This window comes from Marmota monax, unplaced genomic scaffold, assembly GCF_021218885.2.
Source record: "Marmota monax isolate L192 unplaced genomic scaffold, Marmota_monax_Labrador192_F-V1.1 WCK01_AAM20220418_F8-fsc00084, whole genome shotgun sequence".
NCBI lineage: Eukaryota > Metazoa > Chordata > Mammalia > Rodentia > Sciuridae > Marmota > Marmota monax.
Genome location: NW_026694575.1, coordinates 6732892 through 6759392, shown reverse-complemented (window position 1 = coordinate 6759392; position 26501 = coordinate 6732892). Strand labels below are relative to the sequence as shown.

The 26501-nt window shown below is 51.9% G+C and overlaps 2 protein-coding genes and 1 non-coding gene across 6 annotated transcripts in view; 2 read left to right on the top strand and 1 right to left on the bottom strand.

The window, feature by feature from the left end:
* Positions 1-5426: 5426 nt before the first annotated feature.
* Efcab9 (EF-hand calcium binding domain 9) lies at positions 5427-16885 on the bottom strand. Its single transcript, XM_046421343.2, has 5 exons — positions 16458-16885; positions 9924-10091; positions 7070-7218; positions 6254-6430; positions 5427-5659 (listed from the first exon to the last, which is right to left on the bottom strand). The coding sequence occupies exons 1-5, from the start codon at positions 16594-16596 to the stop codon at positions 5486-5488; spliced, it is 807 nt and encodes a 268-aa protein (XP_046277299.1). The 5' UTR covers positions 16597-16885; the 3' UTR covers positions 5427-5485.
* On the top strand, positions 11787-11860 carry Trnaa-agc (transfer RNA alanine (anticodon AGC)). The gene has a single exon. It is a non-coding gene; the product is annotated as a tRNA-Ala (tRNA).
* Positions 16886-17004: 119 nt separating the features above from the next.
* Positions 17005-26501, top strand: part of Stk10 (serine/threonine kinase 10) — a 105130-nt gene continuing 95633 nt past the window's right edge. For 2 of the 4 annotated variants that reach the window (XM_046421340.2, XM_046421339.2), the window contains exon 1: positions 17005-17310. In XM_046421340.2, coding sequence (XP_046277296.1) covers positions 17155-17310 — 156 coding nt within the window. In that variant the 5' untranslated portion in view covers positions 17005-17154. Of the gene's footprint in view, positions 17311-18578; positions 18951-19045; positions 19592-26501 lie in introns of those variants that run through there. The other 2 variants (XM_046421342.2, XM_046421341.2) reach the window with 2 other exon arrangements.

Sequence of the window (26501 nt, the reverse complement as noted above, 5' to 3'; positions counted from 1 at the left end):
TCTCTTTGTCTTTGCCTTTATTCTGGGGTTTTATCTGTTGCTCTCCTCATAAGGGTGATCCGCCTTGTTCAAATGAGTGTGTGAAGGTTTCCTCCTTCCTGAAGCCTCAGCCCAGTAAAGATCAAGGTCTTCCTCACCCCCTCAGGCTCACTGGGCCAACTCCTGCACAGTGCTGCAGACACGCCTCGCTCTGCACTGACTTCTGGGTCTGAATCAGCTGGTTTTCTCTTCTAAAATCATCCTGCATATCAACTCACAGTTCAGGTTTTCGGAAGCACTAAGCTCATTTATTATCCATTTTTGGATCAAAGTAACAGGTTTGATTTTGTTCAGATTTTTAAGTGGTTTTCAGAATAGGCAGCACGTGCCTGTGAAACCATCAGTCCAAACACACCAAGGCGAAAAGACTCTCCCTTCCCCCTCTGAGACTTCAGAGATCTCTGTGGGGTTGGGAAAGGAGTGAGGTGAGGTGATAGTCCTGATTGGGCTTTTTCCATCTGTCTGTCCTGTTAATGGGGAGCTCTTATTTTCTGGTAGTTTTTAAACACAATATGCTTCTTTTTTTAGTTGCAGGTGGACCCATACTTTTATTTTATTTATTTATGGGTTGCTGAGGCTCGAACCCAGTGCTGCAGGGATGCAAGGCGAGCGCTCTACCACTCAGCCCCAGCCCCAGCCCCAGCCCCGCAAGGTGCTTTTTACTGATGTTCCTACTGGACAGACTAGCAGCAGCTGTGCCGAGTTTCTTACTGGGGAGGAGAGGGAAGGAGAGCAGCTGGCGGCCCCTGTTCCAGTCTCCTCTTGTTTCTATTGGGGTCTCTAATGACGTGGCCCTTTCAGGCTGTCATCCCCCTGAAGGGATGAAGTGCAGGCTGCTCAGGTGGCAAGGGTCCCATCTTGGCAAATGTCAGCACAGTTGCTCTGGTTGCCAGTCTTCAAGGTCAGAGGTTAGAGTGGTGCGCAAACGGGAGACTGAGCGCTAGTGGAGGGTGGCTTAGCTGCCTTAGCTCCCTTCAGAATTCCATACTTATGGCTGGTACAGATCACAGAGGAGCCTGTCCAGGGCCCTGGGCTGAAAAGGTAGCTGTGTCCACATCTATCAGGTCTGCTGTCCCTGTCCCTCCATGGATGGACCACACCCTGGAACATACATGTGACCAAGAAATTCCAACTCGACTGTGGAAACTCCATTTATTAACTTAATCTACACTCAGTTTATTAACTCAAACGATCTACATACACTTTATTTTTTTTGCAGTGCTAGGGATTGAAACTGGGTCCTTGCGCATGCCAAGGTACTCCCTCTACCCTGAGCTGCACTCCCAGGTCTATATGCACATCTGAAAAATGTTTTAAGTCACATAATATAAATGAGAAAAAAAGTACCTAAAGTTGGTATTGATAGGCTGTTTTCTTTGTACTCCTAGTCACAAAGGAGTGTCACTTTACTGGTGCATTTAAATTTTCATTTTTATACCGAATTTCAGTTTGGACCCATTAGAGATAAATGCATTTTTCTGATACCATTCTATATCCATCCCATTTATGGAGATGCTTTTAAAAGGAAGATTTTGAAAATCTGAGCCAATTCACACTAGATTTTGTAGCCACCCTGATTTCCAGGTAAGAGGGGAAAGCTCGTCTTAAGAATTATGCTTCCTATCTTTGACTCATTCTTGCCTCTCTCCCCCTTTTTTTCTTTTCTTTTTTAAAGTGTATTTATTTGTTCTAATTTGTTACATATGACAGCAAAGTGCATTTCAATTCATAGTACACATATGGAGCACAATTCTTCATGTCTCTGGTTGTACACAAAGTAGAGTCACACCATTCATGTCTTCATACATGAACTTAGGATAATGACATCCATCTCATTTCACCATCTTTCCTATCCCCCTATCCCCCCTTCTCGTCCCTCCCCTTTGCCCTTTTTAAAGTTCCTCCATTCCTCCCATGTCCCCCCCGCCCCCTATTATGGATCAGCATCCTCATCAGAGAAAACATTTGGCATTTGTTTTTTGGGGATTGGCTTACTTAACACAATATTCTTCAACTCTGTCCATTTACCTGTAAATGCCATGATTTTATTTTCTTTTAATGCTGAGTAATATTCCTGTGTGTGTGTGTGTGTGTGTGTGTACACACACATACATACATACACACCACAGTTTCTTTATCCATTCATTTACTGAAGGCCATCTAGGTTGATTCCACAGTTTAGCTATTGTGAATTGTGCTGCTATAAACATTGATGTGGCTGTGTCCCTGTAGTATGCTGTTTTTAAGTCCTTTGGGTTTAGACCAAGGAGTGGGATAGCTGGGTCAAATGGTGGCTCCATTCCAAGTTTTCCAAGGAATCTTCATATTGCTTTCCATATTGGCTGCACCAATTTGCAGTCCCACCAGCAATGTATGAGTGTACCTTTTTCCCCACATCCTCTCCAACATTTATTGCTGTTTGTCTTCATAATAGTTGCCATTCTGACTGGAGTGAGATGAAATCTTAGAGTAGTTTTGATTTGCATTTCTCTAATTGCTAGAAAGGTTGAACATTTTTCATATATTTGTTAATTGATTGTATATCATCTTCTGGGAAGTGCCTATTCAGTTCCTTGGCCCATTTATTGATTGAGTTATTTGTTTTTTTGGTGTTAAGATTCTGGAGTTCTTTATATATCCTAGATATTAGTGCTCTATCTGATGTGCATATGGTAAAAATCTGCTCTTATTCTGTAGGTTCTCTCTTCACCTCACTGATGATTTCTTAGAAAAAGCATTCATGAAATTCATCTGGAAAAATAAGAGACCCAGAATAGCTAAAGCAATCCTTAGCAAGAAGAGTGAAGCAGGTGGCATCACTATACCAGACCTTCAACTATACTACAGAGCAATAGTAACAAGAACAGCATGGTATTGCCACCAAAATAGACTGGTAGACTAATGGTATAGAATAGAGGACACAGAGACCAACCTACATAGATACAGTTATACTAGACAAAGATACCAAAAATGTATATTGGAGAAAGGACAGCCTCTTCAACAAGTGGTGCTGGGAAAACTGGAAATCCAAATGCAACAAGATGATACCAAACCCCTATCTCTCACCATGCCCAAAACTCGACTCAAAGTGGGTCAAGGACCTAGGAATTAAACCAGAGACCCTGCGCCTAATAGAAGAGAAAGTAGCCCAAATCTTCATCACGTCAGATTAGGCCCTGACTTCCTTAATAAGATTCCTATAGCACAAGAAATAAAATCAAGAATCAATAAATGGGATGGACTCAAGCTAAAAACCTCCCTGCCCCTTTCTGAAACAAAGGACTCAGTATTTTGGTGGCCTTAGTGGCCACGTCTGAAAAATCACAGCCCATGGATCTTTCTGCACCTCAGGACCGTCCCTGGAAGGTGGAAGAGAAACTCATACTTCAGTTTCTTCCCTCAAACCACACCTAGCTCCTGGGCTGTCTGGTGGCAAAAGCCATGGAGGCTGCCCCAGAAGGGGCGGAGCTAGAGGGCTATGCGTGCAGGGGCGAGGGCTGGGGAGCAGGGCGGGGTGCAGCTGTTGGCCTTGGGAGGTGATGAGGCACGGATGGACCTCGGGTCAGAGGAAGGAAGGCGCTGCTGTGAGGCGGTGCATCTTTTGGGTGTTAACAACTCCAGGAGAGAGATGCTGTTGTCTCTATGTGGGAAACAGATGTGACTGCAGCTGGTAGGTTTTTTTATGCTAGTTCCATCCAGTTTTTATGGTACCATTGCGGGAAAGAGAGAAGATCTTTTTTGCTGACAATGACATTGAGCGTGGTCACAGGTATGTTATCAAAACCCCCTTTCTAGGGCTGGGACTGGGGCTCAGTGGTGCCTCGCATGTGTGAAGCACGGGGTTCGATCCTCAGCACCACCTAAAATAAATAAAGGCATCATGACCATCTAGAACTAAAAAAAAAATTAATAAGAAAACCATGTCTAATAGAGGAAATATGGAGAGGATTCACAGAAATTAACAGTTCCTAGTACCAGTTTGATGGAGGAATGATGACAGTCTCCAGCGGGCAGTGTTCTTGCCAGTTAATCCTGACACCTTGTGATCCAACTTGACCTTCCATGATGGAACTGCTTGAACTGGCCTTCAGGTCAGCATTACTTAATGTGTCCATAAGAAATCCTTGGTTTATAGTAAACGACCTATATTTCTTCACTCCCAAAACTTGTTCCTCAGAGATTTGTGGTAAGAGTTGTAATTAACATTAAGCAGGTGAGATTTCTGACCCAATGAGTTGCTAGCTTTAAACTTAAACAGAATCTGCTAAAAGGAAGTGAGTTACTGAGATCCCTGCTGGTAAGACAGGCTGACTTAGTTGACCTTGAATTTGAGCCCTGGCTCTGCCAGCATGAGCCATGTGTTCTTGGGTAAGGGTCTTAATCTCTAGGCCTCAATTTCCTCATCTATAAATTGATGGTAGTGACACCTGATTGACAGGGTTTAAAGGCTAAACAAAGCCAGCATGGTGGCCTGGCCAGTAATCCCAGCTATCTGGAAGGATGAGGCAAGAGGATCTCAAGTTCAAGGGCAGTGTGGGCAATTTAGCAAGCTCCTGTCTCAGAATTTTAAAAGTGCTGGGGATGTAGCTCAGTGATAGAGCACCCTAGGGGGTTCAATCCCCAGTACCGGAAAAAAATTACATAGGTCATGTAAGTCACTGCTCACCCCATAGCAAGCATATTATAGACAGCTGCCATTACTAAAGTCATGATCCAGTCAGCCAGGGAGGTGTCACAAGCCTAATGCCAAAAATACTTTCAAATTACTCAAAGCGTTAATTACACAAGAATTAAAAGTATACAGGGCACGCCATGATTACTCTAGTCAACAACTAACTCATCAGAGAGTAGTTCAGGTTCTGAGAACACAGCTGAGCCAGGCAGCGGCACTCGCCCAGAGTCCAGCACCAGGGAGGCGGGGGCCGGAGGATCCCTGGAGTCCAGGAGTTGGAGACCAGCCTGCATAACATACTGAGACCCTGTCTCAGAAAGAAAGAAAAGAACAAGACAGCCTCCATGTCCTTAGAGCCAACTCTTGACACGGAGGCACGTCACCCCTGGCCAGTGTGCAGCCTGGCATCCAGGGGTCTGGGCCTAAGGAAGGAGAGAGTAGAGGTGTGAGGGTTGGACCTGGCAGCAGAGATCAGGGGAGCTTCGCCCTGCAGCCGCCTGGCTCCAGGAAGTGTTGGTCACCCTGGACACATACACGGGGCCCTAGTGAGCAGAGCTGACCTCAAGAGCAGCCCTGTCAGCAGAAGGACAGTAACTTGAGGTTGGGCTGCCGCTAGTTGGGGTGCACGGCCCCGGGCTCTGTCCTGGCACCCCAGAACTGCCAACTGAGCAGAGTTCACCTGGACCCTCCGTGTATGGAAGTGGACAGCAAGGCCTGCGTGAATGCTCATATTTATTCTTAGACATGTGACAACTGTCGTTTTAATGATATTCTCTACTTCTGGATCTCATTTTTTTCCAACAGACTCTTATGGCTCATGCCAACTTGTTGGAACACTTTCTTCATTAGCGTGGATTTCAACTTCAAGTTCTTTTTCTCCTTCCCTTTATTCTGGGATTTGTCCGTGGAGAAGATTGTATATAGCTTAAATTCCTTGTAATTAAGACGCTTCAGTTGGGAGAAAAAAAAGAAATTATTTCAGGAAGGTTGGCTACTTTCTAGCATGACAATAGGCTTATTATCGTATTTAGAAATTTGGAAACTCAGGCGCAATGATTAGGACATGGTTGTAGTGTGATAATAGTGCCCAGGAAGAGCGCCTCTGTGGACTCTTAGGGGGACAAGGGTCAAGGGCGGATGCTTGGGCGGCCCCCAGGGCTCTTCCCAGCATGATCCAGCCTTTTCCACCTCAGCTTTCCCGTGTGCCCAGCAGGGATCCCCCTCAACCTCATCGACTCCACCATGGCCTGCTTAGGACTTCGCTCTTTGGACCCCATCCTAGAATTCCCCCTTTCTGCTAGTTCAGATCTATAAGCCTTTCCCAGCCAGTGCCACCCTGTGACACGCTTACTCTCACATTGCAGGGGGGCTTCCAGGTCCACCACGTGGCACGAGCCCATCCCTGCCTCCAGGAGCCGTGCCCCTCCCCGCCTTTTTCGGATCCCGGCCCAGGCCTTGGGCTGCAGTCTCCCCTGCCCTGCCCGGCCAGGTGCGTGGAGGGCTGGGGTCCAGACGCAGCCCAGCACAGGGCGCTGCACTCACATGGTCACCCGTGATGTCAAAGTCGTGGAAGAGTTCTTTGAGCTCCTGTTTCTCGATGTTGAAGAGGAATCTGTACATGCAGAAGTTGTCGGGGCTGATCTTCAGGTCCCCATCCAGATCTAGCAGGTCAAACACAGGCCGCGAATGGCGGTACATGAACTGTTCTTCCAGATGGTTCTGTTTTGAGAGAAATATGTAAGACGGGGACGAGTTGGCCTGCCTTCCACTCCTGGCAGCCCCGGGCTTGTTTAGTCAGCACCTTCCCTGGAGGGCTGCAGGCGAGGGGCTGTGCCCCACAGGGGACATCAGCTGGCCATCCTGCAGCTACAGCAGCCCACTGCCTCACCCAGGAGACCGCAGGGAACACAGTGGCACTGGGGTGGGGCTGACCACACGAGGTCCCTTTCAAGGAGTGGAAAGGTGCAAATCCACAGAACTGGACGAGGAGCAGATGGACCTCCCAGGAAGCCCCTTGCTTCATTGGTCCTGCAGAAAACTCTGGGCAGAAGGCTGGCGGGGCACTGGAGGTCACTGATGGAGAGCCCTCAAGGACGGCAGACGGGTGGGGCCGAGGTTGGGGGAGGTGGGTTGTGGGAGGGCTCAGGTGGGCAGGGCCGCCTGTGGCATGGCGCAGACCTGCAGGTTCTGGACAGACCATCCAGGAGCTAAAGTCACACCCCCTCCTTTTCCCTTCCTCTAGTTTGTAGTGAAAGGAGGGAAAACTATAAAGCGCTACCTGTGGCCCGGGGGAGGCAGCTGCCAGGTGGAGGCAGTGGCCAGCTCAGCCTCCCAGGGCTGGCCTCGCTCGCTACTTGCCTGGTGTGACAGCAGAATGCAAACCAACATGTAGAACTGCTCGAAGCCAATCTCGCCCATGGCATTCCAGTCCAGCATGTCGAACACCATCTTGATCTGTCTCGATTTCAAGTTGGTGATGTGGGAGAGGAAGTGGAAGAAGAGCACATCTGTGAAGGGTGGTCAAGAGAGGGTCGGTCCAGAGCAGCTGCAAACACCAGCAGCTGGGAGCCTCCTGGATGGCAGGGATGCCCGATGCTCACTGGATGGGCAGGAGAATGATGGGATGTTGGTTCTGGCTTCCCCAGTTCCTCCCACAGCCCCTCGGGCCCACGCTCTTTTGAGCTGTGTGGACAAGCATTGGGCCCGGAGGCATGGAGAAGGAGACTGTGATCAGGGCTGACCCCAGTCACGTGCTCCGAGCCGCAGAAGTCCCTGTCCCTGGCACAGAGGCAAGGTCACACACACACACACACACACAGGCACAGTGTGCTCCTACCTGGGAGGGACAGTTTAATTCTCTCTGGGAGATGCTAATATTTTACCTGGGCCTTTATTTTGAGATAATTAAAATCAGAGGAACTTAAAAAATTCCTCTTCTAGAAAAGTATCGATGACCCTCAAGGATATATAAGCAGATGTGTTTGGCTGGGACGAGAAGGGAGCAGACCTTGTGGCCATCTGACATGCAGGGCATTTAAAACACCACACCTCGGTGACCTCCTGCAGCCTTACAGGGAAGCAGGCACCACCCCCTCAACGGGCGATCCAGCCACTTGGGGGCTTATCACCACAGATTCTGACTCAGGAAACACGGGCAAGACTGGGTCCACATTTCTGCACTCCCAGGGGATGTGACTGGTGGCAGCTGAGTGGCAGAGCTGGGCTTCCCATGGGGTGGACGGGACTCTCCAGCCTTGCCCCTTCACAGTGGAGCTGGATCTTCTGGGCATTAATTAAAGCACATTCTGTCAGACAGTCAGGATAAATCACTGTGGTGTAGACACGAGAGGAGGCCCCACATGCCGTGCCACCCCTGGGCCCCGGGTCCTGGGGAGCACAGGATGGGTTAACAGTGGGCCATTCATATATGCAGTGTGTGTGGCTGTCCACAGTCACCATGAGGAATTTTCACGTGAACCTGTCAACGTGTAATCCCCCCTTGCCTGTTGGTTACAGAAACCACATCCTGAGCCAGGTGCGGTGACACACACCTGTGATCCCAGCGGCTCGGGAGGCTGAGACAGGAGGATCACAAGTTGAAAGCCAGCCTCAGCAAAAACCGAGATGCTCAGCAACTCAGTGAGCCCCTGTCTCTAAATAAATACAAAATAGGGCTGAGGACGTGGCTCAGTGGCCGAGTGCCCTGAGTTCAATCCCCAGTAGCCCCCCACCCCCCCCAAAAAAAAGAAACCACCTCCTGGTTCCATGAGTATGTGAGCCCTCCCTTGTCATCTAGAGTCCCACTGAAGCTAAGAGCACAGAGAACCCACCGTCACAACGTCAGGATCTGGGGGTCTCTATGGCCTCCTGGTCTCCTTTCCGTGCCCCACCAGGTCTGAACAGCAGGGAGCCGCCCAAGGTGATGTTGGGTGCTTGCTCCCTGGGAAAGGTTTCCTGCAGGACCTAATAGCTACTTAATAAGTGCAGTTTTGAAACCAGCTGACTCTGGCCACTGGGCTCCGAGGACTCAGGTCAACCCTGGCACCCCAGGTGAGCTTTAAGGCCACGACTTCAGCCTTTCAAGCCAAAGTGTTCGTGGCTTGACCTCAGGTGTGTATCTTCCAGGCATGATTGGTTACTATGGAGACCAGATCACCCAGCAAACGGTCCAGAGACCCAGGTGGGCTGTGGAGTCAGAAAGCCCTGGGTCTCTGCCTCGGACCTCGTGCACAGCCAGGGAGCCCACAGCTGCCTTCTCTGCAGACTTGGCAATATACGAACCTCAACTGCTATGTCAGGGGGAACCCGAGGATGACTGGTGGCAGCTGAGTGGCAGAGCTGGGCGCTAAGCTGTGAGGAGAAGCTGTTCTCTCTTGATTTTGTTATTTCCGCCATGCTGTATTCAGCCTGGGGCCTGGGGCCTTGTGCTAGCTAGGCACCTGCTTCTCCATCGAGTCCCAAGCCCCTTTATCATTTGCTTTTTTAAAATTAAATGAATTCTTGGAAATCTCAACTGGGGGACACCCTTCTTACGAATGATGTCAGTCTTTTGAGTTTGGGGTGCACGCGAAGATGGGATAACTGATTTTTTACTCAATGCTAAAAAGACCCTGAGGTGTTTTAATTGGTCTCTCTTAGTTTGTGGGCTCGATGGCAGGACTGGGACTGTTGGTGTTCTCTGGTCACTCACAAGCAGCACCAGAAGGGTCACCTGACCATCTGACACCAGCTCCCACTGGACAGGCTAGAAGGAGAGTCTTGCTGACAGGGGCCTCTGCCTCCAATAATACTCACAATAACCACGACCCTTCCTTAAGTCACCAGCTGCTCCAGGCACTGTGCTAAGCATGGTCCCCTCTGATGTGGACTCCATGGTGAGTGCGCACGCACTGGGGACCCAACCCAGGACTCCTGTGCCCTGCCACTGAGTACGCCCCAGCCTGGGGTCCCCTGTACTTCTAGGTAGCAGCCTTGAAGCGGATGCTTCCAACTACCACGGCCTGATGGGTGGACCACCCGTTAGTAGTGGGTGGACTTGCCCCCGGCCTGCTCCCCGGGTCCCCACAAATGGCCACCCGTCTTAGCTCTCGGTTGGCCATTCCTGTCTGTGCTTCCTCTGGAAGAGGACAAGTGCTCGCTCACCAGTTCCTTGCTCTGAGTTTGCCTGGGCATCAGCCACCAGCCAGGGGGGGAGCCTGTGGGCGGCACTGACCGTTCAAGGCGTTTCTGCGGTGCACGTCCAGCAGGTAGAAGTACTCCACCAGCGCCTTCACGTTCCGCAGGGACAGCAGGCAGTATATCTTGTCCAGGTAGAGGTACCACAGGAAGGACCCTTGTTTCAGTTTCATCTTGGCCCCTTGCAGCCAGCGGCTCTGGCAGCCTGAAGCAGAATGGAGGGTTCCGCCTCGGAACTGGAACTGGAACGCTGGGCAGGGCCTCTGAGCAGGTCTGGCCACAGCAGGGGACACGCCCGGGGATGAGGGTAAACTGCCTCCTTCCACCTCTAGCTCTGCTCTAGGTATCATTGTCCCCACTCTCTTGTTACCACGATGACCTGTCTGTCACTAAAACAACCTCCCGAGAGGGAATCGGGCTGCTTAGCAGAGCACAGCCGATGTGCCACCTCGGAAAGGTGTGCTGTGCCACCGCGCTGGCCCTCCTGCCCGGACGGCATAGAAAACCACACCAAGTACCAGAGGGACCCAGGACGCTGTCAGTCACATAAGGCCCAGGGAAGGACTTGTATCCAGAGTGCAGGTCAGAGGAGCATGAGAGGCAGGAAGCCACCAGAAAAAGGGAGACGGCGGGCAGGGCTTCAGCAGGAGGTCCTGCCAGAGAGGGAACAGGAAGGTAGCCTGGCCAGCCTCAGGCCGCTCCTTCTCTTTCTCCACTGGTGACGAGGGACGCAGGGCCTCACGGGGGCTAAGCACGCGCACCGCCATTGAGCCACCTCCATTCCCCCCATACCCCATCCCCGTCCCCAGCTTTCATTTTTTATAATGGACACACCAGGCATATCCAGTGGTGTGGGCAGCGCCCACCTGACCATCAGAGCCAGGACAGTCTCGCTCTGCCACCACCGATGGGCTATTTTGAAGCAAAACCCAGACAGAAGAGCTCATCTGTAAATATCTGAATATGTATTTGAAAAAGAGGAACTTCTTCATCTTTCAACATAACTGGTGGCCACTATCAGAACACAAAATGAACAGAAGCAGGGCTCGGGCTGGGGCTCAGGCTGGGGCTGGGGCTCAGGCTGGGGCTCGGGCTGGGCTCAGAGGTAGCGCCCTTGCCTGGCCTGTGCAAGACACTGGGTTCCATTCTCAGCTCCAAATATAAATAAATGAATAAAATAAAGGTCCATCAACATCTAGAAAATATATATTTTTAAAAAAATTAACACGAAACATTCCTAAATGGCATCAGATATCCAGGGGACATTCAAATAGTCTTAATTGTTGATTCCAAGTTTTAATAGGTGATTATTTAAGTCAGGAACCTAAACAGATCTATGTGTCAGTTACAACGCTCCTTCTGTTCTCGTTTTTCTTGTTCTTTTTTTTACTTCTCTCCTCTTTCATCTTTCTCTTACAGTTTATTTCTTGAAGAGTCCAGATTGTCATGTAGATGAGAACATTCTGGTTTTACAGATTTATCCCCAGAGCATTAACATATCCTTCTGTATCCTGCATTTTATATGAAACTAGTAGTTAGATCTAGAATAAAAGCTCTTTCAGAAAAAGACCAATAAAAGAGACAAACTTTTACAAGTGTGATAAGAAAGGGCAAAGAAGATTTTAAAAATTAAGAATGAAAAGAAACAACTAATGATAAAAAATATTAAAATACATATAAGAATATTATGTACAACTTTTTACTATGAAACTTCATCCAATAAATGTATAATATAAGCCACAAGGTTGAGTCATGTGTAATTGATTTTTTTTTTCTAGCAGGTGTGGTGGTATATGCCTATAATCCCAGCTACTTGGGAGGCTGAAGCAGGAGGATTGTCAAGTTCAAGTCCAGCCTAGGTAATTTATCAAGACTCTGTTTCAAAATTAAATAAAAAGGGGCTGGAAATGTAGCTCAGTGGTAGAGCACTTGCCTAGCATGCACGAAGCCCTGGGTTCAATCCCCAGGACAGCAAATAAACAAAATAGCAAGGGCTAGGGATGGAGGTAGCTCAGTGGTATGGTCCAGCACTTGTCCAGCTTGAGTGCTATTGCCAGTACTGCAAAAAAAGGTGGAAAAACAACAATTTTCCCCCTATCTTCCACATTTAAAACAAGTGAAAATACTTTTAATAATATTTTATTTAACCCAGTGTGTCCAATATATTTCAAGTTGTAATCAATGTTTTTTAGAAATTAAAATCCTGTGTCTGTTTTGCACTTCTTTAATCCTCAGTGCAGATGAGTTACACTCCAAGTGCTCACTGGCCACAGAGGGCTGGTGCTTCCACACTGGACAGCAGGAGCGAGATACAGGAGTCACTCTGCCAGGACTGGCTCGTGATGGAGTTCAACCTAACCCACCACTAACGGTAACCAGGTACCAAAAGGATAGGCTCAAAGAGGTGCTGAGCAAAGACCTGGCTCAGACGGTTTTATCCAATCATCAAAGAACAAATAATCTAAACTGTTTCAAAGCAGGTCTGATGTCATCAACACGGTGGAGCAAGCTGTGGGGACAAGCTTCCTCCCCAATAACTGACGGCTCTAAGGGTGAAATCACGGCAGCACTGAAGGAGTCCGTGGATCACGGTTTCCCAGAGCGGTGGTGCAGAAGGGAAGCCTGTGCACACCCAGTAGGTCTACGCCCTCTCTGTAAGGGCCCAGTGAGACCCCAGAAATAATTTCTCAAGGAAACTAAACCCATAAGGAACAAGCACACTGTGATCAAGAAGCGGCAGAAGCCAGAGATGGTGGAGCCTTCAGAGATGAGGTCACCACCACAGCCATGGGACAGTTATGTTTCTGCTACAGTAAAAAACACTCCATTTATTCATTTTGTGCTGGGGACGGAGCCAGAGCCTTGTGCACAGCAGCCAAGGCTCCACCTCTGAGCCCGGCCCAGCCCAGCCCAGGATCACTTGGTAGGGTTTCCACGCCCCGCAGTCACTGGAAATGTGGCTTAGGCTGGGGTCAGCTCCAGGCAGATGGTGGCAGAATTGAACTGGGTTGCAGGACCCCCCGGCTGGGGTCTGCAGAGAACCGAGAATGTTTGGTGTTGGAGAGGGAAGCAGGAGAGTGTGAGTGAGAGTCCTGGTGGAGAGTGTCAGTCAATTTGTCATCTCCCCGACCCAAAGAACTGGCAAGAGCGATTTTGAAGAGGAAAAGTTTATTTGGAGATCAGGGTTTCAGAAGCGGCACACCCACCTGACATGGTCACCACGAGGCTGATCCCCACCAGGGATTAATCCACTCTCCCCGTCTGACCATTGCACCTCCGAGCCTTCTTGCAACGTCACACCTGAGCTTTTGGGGGACATCATACCTAAATCACAACAAGCGCTTCCCCATGCAACTACACGCTCACTAGAATCGCCAAAACTAAAAGGACTAGTGCTGTCCGAGCCCCAGGAGCCCCTGCCTCTCCTTTGGAGATGGAAACAGCATGATTCCGACAGAGCAGGAGTTCACTACTTTGCAAATTAGCTGGATAATTTCTTACAAAATTAACCATACACTTAACATGGGACCCGGCAACGGTACTCCTAGGCACACCCATGGAAAACGGAAATACCCACCTGTAGGGAAATATCCATCGCTGGGTTCATGGTGAGACCCTATGACAAAAGGTTACTTGGTGTACACTTCATGGGATATGGGAGTCTTCCTAAGCCAACGAAGACGGGAAGAAATAGGTAAACGTGTGTGGTTTTAGGCTTAGGTTTGGAGAGTGGACAGCCCTAGAGACACGTGACTGCAGGCCTACAGAGGCGTGACGGCCAGGCCATGCCTGGGGCAGCTCAGCAAGGAAAGTCTCTTCCATCCTTACTGCCGTATGCGTGTTTAGCTCTCCTATCCTTTGGGTCTGGAAAGGGCACCCAAAGATTCTGTGACCTGCTTCTGGGGAGAAAGGGCCAGATGAAGGTGACCTTCCTGCCTCTGCTGTTTTCCAAACACCAACGTGCCATATTTCAGAGCAGCGTGTCCTATAGCCTGACATATCCATGCAGACTCACATGCAAATGTTCACAGCCACTTATTCAAAATAAACAAGGAATGAAACAACTCAACAGCTGAGTGGATTCACATTATGGTATATCCACAAAAGGGAATACTACCTAGCAATGAAAAGGACTGGACCACCTATACACTGAATACCATGCTGACTCTCAAAAGCATTATGCTGAGGCCTGGGATGTGGCTCAGTGACAGAGCCTTGCCTTGCATGTGGGAGGCCCTGGTTGATCCCTAGCATTGCACCCACACACAAAAAAGCTAGACACCAAAGAGCATATACGTGGTGTCCCTGTAGACTTGTCAAAACTCAATGAACACTATGCTTTATTTATTTATTTATTTATTTAGTGGAGCTGGGGATTAAACCCAGGGCCTTGTTCATGCAGGGCAAGTACTCCACCAACCGAGCTATAGCCTCAGCCTGAACACTATGCTTTAAATAGGTGCATTTTATTAAACGTAAATTAAGCTGCAGTGAGGTTGATTTTTAAAAATTAAAAAAATAATAATTTTAAATTAAAGCTAGGAAGTAGTTCCAGAAAAACATATGGGAGAAAAATAGATTGGATAACATCAATATAGTTTATCTTTGTTCACCAGTAGACATTATGGCTAAAGGTAATAGATGAGAGGTTGGGAGAAGACTTTGCAATGTCTAAACCCCAAAAGAGCATCTAAAAACAATTCCTTCAATCAAAAAGTAAGACAGGAAATCTAATATGCTCTGAACAAGCAAGTCAAGCTGAAATTTAAACATCTAACAAAATTATGAAGAAATAGCGATTGAAATCAAATTCTTGGGCTGGGGACATAGCTCAGTTGGTACAGTGCTTACCTCAAATGTACAAGGTCCTGGGTTCAATCCCCAGCACAAAAAAAAAAAAAAAAAAAAAAAAAATCAAATTCCTAGCATGTGTAATTTTGCCAAAATGAACCTAAATGTTATACATAATTATAATACTCTAATAAAACACTATGAAGACACTCATTAGTAATTAAAGATATGCAAATGACAACAATATTTATCAAATAATTCCTAGCTTCAGTTGTTGCAGAAAACAGAGGAAAAGAACACACACACACACACACACACACACACAATGTCCAGCTCTCTCCTTCACTCATCCTGGGTTCAAGGCGAGGTCCTCTAACAAAAGACAGATTAGCAAGGCAAAGGCACCCAGGTTACTTAACAGAAGTTATTAGTTGTTTCAAAGCAGTCGTTCTGATTCTGTTGAACCTCTTTTCCCTTAAATTTTGAGGTATAATTTGCATATCATAAAATCCAGTCATTTACAAAAAAAAAAAAAAAAAAAAGGAAGATAATTGGGGCAGACTTACCAAGTTGAGAAATTGTCACCATAATCCAGTTTTAGAAGAACATTTGATCACCCCAAGATCCCTCTCCTCCACTTACAAGTTACTCCTGTTTCATACCCAGTCCCTGGCAAGCACCCATCTCCTGTCTGTCTGAACTTGGCCTTCTCTACACATTTCATATTAATGCAGTCACAGAATGCAGTCTTTGGGGTATCTTCCTTCACCTAGCATATTTTTGGATGAATCCCGGTGGCACCCCCCCCCCCCCAGCTATCGGGCTGATGGGAGCTCTCTGAGCCTCAGCCTCCCCAGACCCCATCTCCCAGTGGGGGAATGGCCCTCTGCCCGCACTACACCTGGTCGTATGGTCTGAAACCCAAGGTTGACCTTTGGGCTGGTTCCTGTTCCACTCAGTGGAAACAGTCTTGGGTGGCATTTCCTCCTTTTAGTGATAAGACTCTTGAAAGTTCTGAGCACGACGTGGTGGTGGGAACATTTTGAACTGCTTGGCAACATTTAGCCAGGGCACCCTTTGCATAAGCATTAGCGGCACCGCCGCGTCTTTAGTTGACGTTCCAAATGGAACGTTCCAAATTTGCTGCTCCTACGTTGCCCAAAGGATATTTTCCAAGTACCAAGAAGGGGGAAAGCACCTCCACCTCCACGAGGACGCTTCCCGGAGGTGGGGGCTGCTGGATGTGACATTCGCAGACTCAGACCTGTTCACGAGGGAAGGATATCATGATAAACCGCGCCCCCGGGAACCCAGTTAGTAGATTTAGGTGAAAGCATTTGATTTTAGGTGATAGTCTATAGGTCACAAGCAGGTAGCAGCCGCCGCGGTGCGGGGAGTCCAACCGCCAGGATCAAGGACGACGGTGGTTTAAGAGGTCCTTTGTTTCATCTGCAATGCGCTCATCTTTTATTTAAATTGGGAAACAAGTAAGAAAGTTTTTATTTATCAAAAAGTAAGACAGGAAATCATGAAACATGAGATAATAAATCCAATGGAGCTCCCAGTCCTCGAACCTGGCAGGTTTGTGGGGCGCGGGAGTTGGGGGGAACCCCGGGAAGCTGGACCCAGAGGAGAACCACCCGGCCTCCCGGACGTGACAGCGGCTGCAAGGGCGCAGCGTTTGCGCACTAGGAGGCAGCACCGCGCTGAGAAACCCGCGGCGGACTGGCAGCCACGGTGCGTGCCCTGGGGTGTTTCCTCGCCCACCGGGCGTCCCTACCTGCAAAGTGGGGACGATCAGGACAGCCTGGCAGGGCGAAGCGAATTCCATGAACTGATGTGGTCACCTTCTTGGCACTGGCAACGATCAGTGGACGCTCGAAAACTTTCAACTTGATGGCCGTCCCTCGTGCTCCCATAAAATTCTGGGGAGCTACGCGGTGCAGCTGGCCCCTCGGATCCGGGACCGACTCGCTTAGTGGTTCCCCAAGCTCTCCAAAGTCCAGCCGGTGGCTCCCCGCGGGCGGTGCGCCGGGACTACAGTTTCCAGAGTGCCCTGCGGCGACGGGCGGAGCCGGGGAGCGCCCGCAGCCAATTAGGGGGTCTCCGGGCGTTGCCGGGGAGCGGCAGGTGGAGCCGGCAGGGAGGGTGGGCGTGGGGCAGGGTCCCCGAAAGCGTCAGGGAGCTCGCGATCTGGGCTGCGCGTGGGGCGCGGCGCAGCGGGGCGGGCGCTCGGGAGGCGGCCAGGGGACTGGACAGAGTGGGGCGGGGACGCGGCCGCCTGCGCGGTTCCGGGTGCTCCCGCCGCGACGTTGCCCAGGGCGCACTTGACCCGGCAGGCTGCGGGGAAGGGCGGGTCTGGGAGATCCCCAGCGCCGCTGCGTCCTGCGATCCCTCCTCCTCGCGGCGCCGGAGCCACAGCCAGAGCCCGAGCCCGCACCCGCGCCAACCTCGCCCCCGGCCCGCGCTCCCCGGCCATGGCTTTCGCCAATTTCCGCCGCATCCTGCGCCTGTCTACCTTCGAGAAGAGAAAATCCCGCGAATATGAGCACGTCCGCCGGGACCTGGACCCCAACGAGGTGTGGGAGATCGTGGGCGAGCTGGGCGACGGCGCCTTCGGCAAGGTTTACAAGGTGAGGGCTCTGGAGGAGGGGGCCCGGCTCGTGGCGCCGCTCCGGAAGGCAGGAGCGCTGACTTCTGCTAGCCCCGCCACGGCTCCGGAGGGCGCAGAGGACTGCCCAGCCCTCAGCTCCGGGAGCCCGACCCTTGTCCGGGTGACCCTGGCGTTTGTGAGAAAACCTCGTTCTCACTGCTAGTCCTTGCTCGCTGGGCGCCCCCTCTGGGCACTGTTGTCGCCCCCGCCCCAGCTCAGTTGTTGAGCACTTCCTGTGCGTTGGGCGTCCGGCACTGTGCTCGGCGCTGCTGGGGGAGACAAAGGGACGGTTATGGGATCTCAGCATCCGTGAGGGCCACCCGAGGCACTCTCCAAACACTGTGATGCGAGGCATACTTGTTAAGCGATGTCACACAGAATGCTTAGGCACTGGGGACACACTCGGCTGTGCCTGGGACGGTTGAGTTGGGGACACCTAAAGATGGGCCAGAGACAGGGAGGGCAAATTGTGGCCCCTAGTATGGAAGATGAGACTGGAAAGGTGGGCTGGGGCAGGGCAGAGGGGGAGGTCTGGGTCCTGTGCCTGCTGAGCTGCGGGGAACAGATTTTATTTTGTACATTTGAGTCACAGTTGGGGAGGCTTCCAGACTGCAGTTACCTCTCGCCTGGAGGAAGACCAGGGCAGGGCTCTTTTGTGGAGGGGTGGGTGGGGCAGAGTTGATTAAATCTCACCGAGTTGGCAAGCAGAACTTGTCTGGGTTCTGCATTGTGAGCCAATGCTGAGTGCTCCATTTCTTTTGGGGACCCAGACACTTCTGCTTGACTCCACCCTTCCCCTAATCTCTTTTCACCTGGGGGATATATATATATATATTTCCCTCCCTCCTGGGCCAGGTGTGTCTGCAGCTGCTGGGCTCAGGCTCCTCCTGCTGCACCCTCCCAAGTGTCAGGGACTACAGATGCACACCACCCCAACCCATCATCCTCTAGGGAAACTTGGATTGGGAGACTCCTACTTGTTGAGCTGGTGTGTATTTCCAGGAGGGCCAGTCCTTCCCAAGCCAGCTGTCACTCTCCTTGGGACTTGTGTAGCTTGGAGGCCACTCCAACCCTTTCAAGAGGCTGAACCACAGAGAGGGTTTCTCTGGGACCCCCAGAACCTGGCTCTCTGTAACTTGAAATTGGCCTGGAACCTCATTACCTAAGCGTGGTCCCTGGAAGACCTGCATTAGCGTCACTGGGGAGCTCTTCAGAAATGCAGAAGATTCCTGATGATCCCTAAGCAAATCGATGTCAGAGAGGCCCTGCTCCAGAGACCTGGAGTGCTGGAGGGTTTGAGGCCAACCGGGCCCACGTGGGTGCTTCTTTTGTAATCACCTCCCCTCTGAGCCTGCACTTCCTGTTACAGGGCTGGGAAACCCCCACTGGAGCAAAGGTCCTGAGTTGGAGAGGCAGGCCCCAGTGTGACAGGGTGACTTTTAGACTGCCCTCATCCGCTGCCCCTCTCTGCCTGCCAGCACTCAAGGCACTCTTTATTCTTCAGCGGCATCCCCTCTGCCCTGCCGGTCTCCCTGAGGCCATGCCGGTGTCCTTGGTTGTCTTGGGCTCAGCCTGCTCCTGCAGATGCGTGCTGGACACTGTGAGGGCGCTTGGACCCTGGTGAGCTCCTAGGCATCAGCCTCCTGCAGAAGGTGCAGCTGGTGGTTCGGGCGCGTACTCCTGGCTCTCCAGGACTGTTTTTCTCTTAGCTTCCTGTTCACTGCCCTCCCGCTCCCCTGCCCCCTGTGCCCTGATGTGGTTCATTTTCATCTGAACCTAAATGCAGAACTTTGCTTTCATGCTGGCAAACCTGCCCCCTGTTTTCCGGATGTCATTTCCGCCTGCTGTAGCCGGCTCAAACTCCCCAGTGACTCCAGCAACTTCATACAGGGGACCCTGTCTGACCCACAAGTTTTTTTGTCCCCTCCTGGGTCCCTGTAACACAGAGATCGTTTTTTTAACATGACTGCATTTCCCAAAGCTGCGAGCTGGCGGTACCAAAGCCCCCTCCCCACCTCTGTACCCACTATCTTCTCATAATTCAGACTAGGGCAACCAGATGGTGAGGGCCCTGTGCTGATGGTACACCTGGCTAGTCTGTCTCGTCACGAGCCGCAGAGCAAGGTCTTGGCCAACGTGGAACTGCAGTCACACAGGCAGAGCTGAAAAATTCCTATGGCCTAGTGAAGTCATAGGGCCTAATTCCTTGCATGTTTGTGGTGATGCTGGTGACGCAAACCTGCGCTGCTACCGGCATCAAGGTAAGGCGTGCTGTGATGTACCGTGAATAGGACTTGATAATAAAGGGCTGTTGCTGGCTTATGCACTCACTATGGATAGTTTTTATCGTCATTTTAGAGTGCCTTCCTCCTGATAAGCAAAGTTGACTGTAAGAGTGTGACCTGATAAGCTGGCCTAAGCCTGCAGCATCTCTCTCTCTCTCTTTTTTTTTTTTTTGGTGCCACTGGGAATCAAACCAGGGCCTTGTGCATGCAGGACAAGGGCTCTACCACTGAGCCTCCACCCAGTGTCTCCTGATTTCAGAACTTCCTCTTGTGCTTGACTTAATCTTGGGTTGTGCTGTTCACCGTGACCCTGGGAGCAATAGGCTGTGATCTCTGTATCCTGTGGCTGAGGACTATAGTGGGCCATGCTGCGTAGGTTTGTGTGAGCGCACTGCATGATGCTCTTTCAGTGACGAATTCACCTGACCCTGCACTTCTTGGAACATGTCCCCGTCCTCTTGTGACGCACAGCTGTATGATCAACGTGGCTTTGTTACAGAGCCGGGGCCTGCTGGGAAGCGGAGGCAGCCAAAAACCCCTCTTCAAACCCAATTCTTGTGATCAAGTCAGAAAGATTTCAGCCATGTCGCTCAGAGGAACAGGAATGGGTTTATTGAAGGGATAGGAAAAAGGTAAGGGGACACTCCCAAAGGAGAGAGTGGGTCCTCTCAGAGAGGAGAGGGACAATGTCCCTCTTCTGCGCTCCAGTTTTATTAGGGATCCCAGAGAAGTTTCCAGAGAGTCCTGCCCAGGTCCACCTCTTGAGTTCTGACTGATGGCAGGGTGACATCAGAATTTTAAGTCCGCACCATTATGGCCACTCTAGGTCACCTGGGCCCATGCTGATCAGTTTTAATTGGATTCTTAACCATGCATTTTTACAGATTATGGTTAGGAGGAAGTTAGGAGGAACTGTCCTTATGTCCCTGAGTTTTAGGATCTGGTCACCAAGTCTCCTGGGCTCCTCCCATCGACATTGTCCTGGGCCTGCATTTCTCCTGAGGTTAACAGGTAGTTTGCTGAGGAATGTGGCATATCCTGTCCACATAGGCCAGGCAGGGCTGCAGGTAAATTGCTTCTTGGAAAAGAAAGCATGAGGGGCCATCACAGGGGGCCCCTTTTATGGAATTACTCCTTAATCTCGTGTTCCCGCCATCCTCATCTGTCTGTCCCCTAACAGCCTAGCATGTGATTCTCTGCTCTAACTCAGCCTCGTCTTACGTGTGGGGATTCGGGGACCCAGAGGAGAGGGGACCAAAACCAAGGCTCTCCGTCAGTGTACACTTTTTGCTTATTCACCAACTAGGGAAGACCCATGTGGATCCGAGCTCCCTGGGCCAGGCTGCCTACACCACAGGGGTGCCGTCCACGTAACCCCTGACAGCTGAGGCTGAAGTCAGTATTGATTTTACCAGTGACCCTCTAATTGGGGACCATGACGCTTGCCTACTTCATAGGTTCAGTGACCTGGTCTCCGTAGCATCACAAGCCAGAAATTGTGTCTTGGTTTTATGGCTGGGACCAGAGATTCCATTTTGACTTGACAGTTGGCTGTGACCTGGGGAAGAGGGCCAGCCTGTCTTAGACGCAGCAGGTGGCTGTCCCTACAGCCCAGGCGGGGGTGAAGGCCTGCCTGGGACTTGTCAAGCCTACAGAAAGTCAAGTTCATCGCCACTGCCAGGGAGAACTCTGGCAGTTTTTTTGATTAAATGCTCGTCCTGTGCTGGGCACAGTATTACCTAAGTCACACACTCCTTTCAGATTATTTGATGAGATTCTTCACATGAGCAGTCTCCAAGGTGTGGAGCCCGTTTCTTCTCCCAGATAAACTCTTATCTGTCTGCGGATTGATTAGCACAAGGTCAAGGTCCTTCCCACCCAAATCTCATGTGGTGGCAGCCAATTTCCAAAAAATAATTTCTCCCACGCTGTGAGGTTTCCGAGTCCTCATCATGGAAAAAAGCCTCTTCGGGCTGCCGGTGGGGAAGAGAGAGTGTGTCACGTGAGGTGGGAACTGCTGCCCTCAGCGGTGGGCGGGGGTCAGAAACAGGTGAGGTCAAACCAGGTGCCGGTGGTGGCCAGGCCAGGCAGCCGGTGGGAGTGAAAAGGGTCAGCTGTGGGCCAAGGTGATTTTTTTTTTTTCTTCTTAAAAATTACTTTGGCTTTGGTCTTTTTTTTTTTTTTTTAACCTTTAAACGTTTAAAAGGTTCTTCGACAAATCTGGGAGGATACCAAGAAAATCACCCCAAGTTCCATCGAATACTGTGGACTTATTTTTCAGTGGAACCCAGGGCCTCCGGCTCGCCACGGGAGCCCTCTGCCTCTGGGACGCCACAGGTCAGGACTTTTCTTTTTAGATGGAGTCTTGTTGTGTAGCTCAGGCTGGTCTTGAACCCCTGGGCTCAGGTGACCCTCCTGCCTCAGCCTCCTGAGTAGCTGGGACTACAGGAGTGTGTTTACTTATTTGTTTATTTTTAAACATTATTGAGTTAAAAAGGATTAAATGCTCGTCCTGTGCTGGGCACAGTATTACCTAAGTCACACACTCCTTTCTGGAAAGCGTTGCGCTACGCCGCCGAATCTTGCAGTAAAACCCAGAGGCCTTGTGAGGTCAAGGGCATGACATTCAAACACTCAATCAGTGGTGCATTATAAAAGGAAAAGATCAGAATCCCAAACAGTAACAAGTTTCACTCAAGCCAGGTGGATAGGACGTAAGTAAACAGCAAGCATGGCACCTTAACCTGCCGCTTGCTTGAGGACAGGGGTGCTTCCTGTGGCTCAGGAAGCCATGGAAGAAAGGTGTGAAGCCTGTGTGACCCGCGGGGGTAGGGGGCAGGTGGTGGAGGTGCAGGCCTCTGAGGCTGCGTCTGCCTCCATCCTCTGATCATTTGCGTTTACCTGGGGTTTTTTGCAGACATAAGATTGCGCTTGAGTGGACTCCAACGCACTGGGGTAAAATCACTCTCCAGTGGCCGTTTTCAAAAGAAACATTTTAGCAGAGCTGACTCTATATTGATGAATAGCTTTGTTTATAAAGTTCTTCTTGCATTTTAAAGTAATGTTTCAGCTGGACTCCCAGAAGGGAATTGTCAGGTCGAAGGGCATGCCTGTCTGATGGTGATTTAAAAAAAATGAAATGTGACAGATTAATAGAGGTCCCCTTTGCCCCTTGCTCTTGCTGAGGGCCAATCCCGGATCCCCACAGACCCCCAGAGACCCAGGCCGCAGGTGCCCTCTCTGTGTGCTGGCTTTGGGAGAGGGAAGTGACATCCCGTCCTCCCTGCCCGGATCAGATGGAGGAGGTTCAGAGAGTTGAGGGTGTTTGGGCCCCCCCCCCCACTCCTCTCACCTCCACCGGACTGGTGGTGGTGAAGCCTGGGCTTCCACTTCCTCAGGGGCTGCAGAAGGACTCCTCCAGCCTCTCCCTCCACCCTCCTCCCCCAGCCTCCCCTCCTCCTCCGGAAAGAGAGCTGCCCCGGGCAGTAACCTTACTTCCGCTCAGCCTAGTATTTTTAAACCCAAGTCCATGCTATTGTGAGTGTGTTCCTGACTCAGTGCTAAGACCCAGGTGGCCTGCGCCTCCTGGGAGGAGGCCTGTCCGCTGGGCTGGGGCTGACCCTCAGTCCAGTGGGACCGTTCAAGTCCTGCCACTCTGGCAGATTTTTCTGGCTTGCTCCAAAGTAGGCCAGGATGTGGGGGGCTAGATAGCCCAAACCCGAGCCCCGTCCCCGACCACCGTCTCATGAGGTCACCTGACCTGGGAGAAGTTCCAGGGCTGTCCCCCATGGTCCCCAGAGCAGCCCAGGTGGCCCTGCTGCTATAGCGAGCAGTAGTACAAGCTGGTGGTTAAGGGAAGAGATTTGGGGCTCACCGGGATCTGGGTCCCATCCTGGCCCGTTTGGTCCCCAAGTCAGAAACCTATTTAGAGCCTCTGCTTAATTCTGTCTCTGAGCTGGAGGTGCCCTCAGGGCTGAGCAGGGCTCATGAGGGCCACAGGTAGCACCTGGCCCCCACCCAGGAAGTGGAGACACCACTAGTGCTGATGCCCTTGGTGACACTGGTGACACAGCAGAGGCCCTGGCTGGTTCCTGCTGCTCAGCAAGGCAGAGACTTGGGTGTTTGCAGCTCAGCCCTGGCTGCTGTGCTGCATCGTTTAGGGAACTACTGATAAGAAAAATGTGTACGTGTTTAGTCTAGGTGCGATTCTTTAAGAGTTATTTTTGCGGTGGCTCACACCTGTCAGGTGGCGCACACCTGTCATCCCAGTGGTTTGGGAGGCTGAGGCAGGAGGATTGCGAGTTTGAAGCCAGCTTCAGCAACTTAGTGAGGCCCTAAGCAACTCAGTGAGACTCTCTGTCTTTAAATAAAATATAAAAAAGGGCTGGAGATGCAGCTCAGTGGTCAGGTGCCCCTGGTTTGATCCCCAGGACCAAAAAACACAACAACAAAAAGTTATTTTCTGTCTGAGGTTAGTGGGTAACCACTGGTGGGTGCCCCCTCCTGCTGCGGTCATCTTAGGGTGTGCCCTGGAGATGCAGGCCTTGTCCAGGTAGGAGAATGGCCTGTCTCAGAGCCTCAGTCTCCCCATGTGTGCCGTGGGGCGGATCAACAGGCCCCCACGAGCTGCAGTGAGGTAGATGAGTGGCTGGTACCAAGGGGGTAGCTGGTGGCCCTGCAGGAAGACGGTGGCCTCCCCTGCTGGGCAGGTGGGATGGGGACAGGAGGGTGAGAGGAGGAGGCCAGCCCAGGAGAGAGGCCATCAGGGAGCCTGGGGCTGCTGACTGCCGTCCCTTCCGCCTGGTGTGGCTGGGGACTGGGGGTGTGGCCCTCGGGGTGGCCAAACCAAACGTGAACAGATGGCACAAAAGCCCAGATGTCTGTGAGCTCTGGAGGCCTCAGACCGGCCGGTCCCTCCTCCTGCTTCCCGCGGGAGCCCAGGACTGCGCTGGCCTGCGCCGTCCAACGGAAATGCGGCAGGAGCCCCTTGTTCACCCAAGGGGGGAGACGGGAAGAGTGGACCTGACGCTCTGTGGTCATCTCAGCATCTGATGACTTGCAGCAAGGCAGCGTTGCGGTGCCCCTTCTCCAGGCGGGCTGGAACCTCCCGTGTCACAGTTGACGCACTTGGGGGTCTGGCCGCCCCCTTTCAGGGGCTCAGGAGTGGCGCGTGGCTGGTGGCTTCAGTGTTTTGCTGCCCTCCCCTGGCCCATCCTGACCCCGTGGTCAGTGGGCTTGGGAGCAGGGTGTGGCCTGGGGTGCTGGCAGGCCTCAGATGGCATTTGGGGGCCGGCTCAGTCCATTCAGGCTGCAGATCCGAACATGGCCTCTCGACAGGAGAGGTTTCTTCCCCTGGTTCTGGGACCTGGCAAGTTCCAGGTCACGGCTCCCTCAGATCTGGTGTCAGGGGCCTGCTTTCCCTGAGGTGGCCCTTCTCGCTGTGTCCCCACAGGTGGAAGGGAAGAACCAGCACCCTTGGGCCCACTTTGTTTATAAGGTCACCAGTCCCCTTCATGGGGCTGTGACCCTCACGACCTCGTCACCTCCCCAGAGCCCCCAGCTCCTAAAACCATCACCCTGGAGGCTAGAATGTCAGCATGAGGGTTTGAGGGGACAGAGACATTCAGACCTAGCAGCCAAGTCAAGAGGCCCTGAGTTCCAAGCTGAGTTGGTACCTGGCAGGTTCGACCTCAGGTGACCACGTCCTTCCTGCTTAAGCCGAGCGGGCCAGCCTGTGTGTTCTCGGGTGCCCTCTGTGGCCAGGGGACAGACTGTGATCAGGGGGAAAACTGCTGGCCCAGGGCTGCACACCTGGGGGAGGGCAGAGCACGTCCCAGGCCCAGGTGGGCTCCGTGAGTGAAGGCTGGGTTCCAGTGGCCACACCTGAGCGCCGAGGCCACCAGCCTGAGACAGCCTGTGGTGGCCCCTTGTCCAGGACACTGGAAGAGCTCAGGACGCCTTGGCTCTTAGGATCCTCACTGAGCACCACTGTGTGCCGTCCTGAGTCCCGCCCCCCCTCGCCCCCCAGGGACGGACTCTCCGGGTTCTCATCTGTTGACCCTGCACCCTCTTCTGTCCCAGGAAGAGAAGCAGAGGCCCAGAGGGGTTGTAACTTGCTTGGCGTCACACAGATTTTTGGCAGGCCTGGGCCTTGAACCCAGATATCTGACTGGGAGCAGGAGGGCCCCAGGTCACTTCAGTGTGATGTCTTCCCATGGCCTTGGCTTCTGTGGCCCACGACACCACCCTTCTTCCCTGGCCCGCCCAGCGGGGGGTGGGGGGAGAGGGTGTTGGTGGCCTCACTTGCTGGGGAAGTGGTGGGGGAGGGGCGGGGCGGGCAGAGGAAGTGGTGGGGGAGGGGCAGGCATCGCGGGAGTCTGGGTGTTCCTGGGCCACCCCAGGCTGCTGGGACCACAGGGTCTGGGCTGGGGCGCCCTGGGCCTGCACAGCAGGAGGTGTGCGGAAACGCCCTCTGCTCACCTCCACACTCTCGCTTCCTCTTTCTTTTGCTGCACACCCTCTTCCTTCCCCTGGAGCCACGGAGTTCCCACTCACCAACAGGTTGTTCTAAAGCCAGAACCAGCTCCGGGGAGGAGAGAGGGAGGAGGGAGCGGGTCCTTGCACTGAGACAGGAGCCAACCACCAGCCTGGGCAGGGGGGAGGAGGAACAGAGAATCACTGCCTCCCTGCCTCAGGACCTTTGCACTTTCTGGTCCTCTGGCCTCCAGTCTCCTGTGACCAGGCTGCTGGTCCTCCACCCAGAGTCCCCCACTCTGACTAGCTGACAGCTCCCTGTCCATTCCTTCAGAGCACCTGTCCCTCTTGTGTGTCTCCTTGCTCATTTTCTCTGGCAGATGCCAAGTCCACAGAGGCCAGATGAGGGAGG

Excerpts from the sequence above, each read along its gene's own strand:
- Efcab9 (XM_046421343.2), bottom strand. The coding sequence starts at position 16,596 with ATGGGAGCACGAGGGACGGCCATCAAGTTGAAAGTTTTCGAGCGTCCA. Across the intron at positions 10,092-16,457 it reads TGATCGTCCCCACTTTGCAG|GCTGCCAGAGCCGCTGGCTG; the intron begins GTAGGGACGCCC and ends ATTCTGCTTCAG. Across the intron at positions 6,431-7,069 it reads GCATTCTGCTGTCACACCAG|AACCATCTGGAAGAACAGTT; the intron begins GCAAGTAGCGAG and ends CTCTCAAAACAG.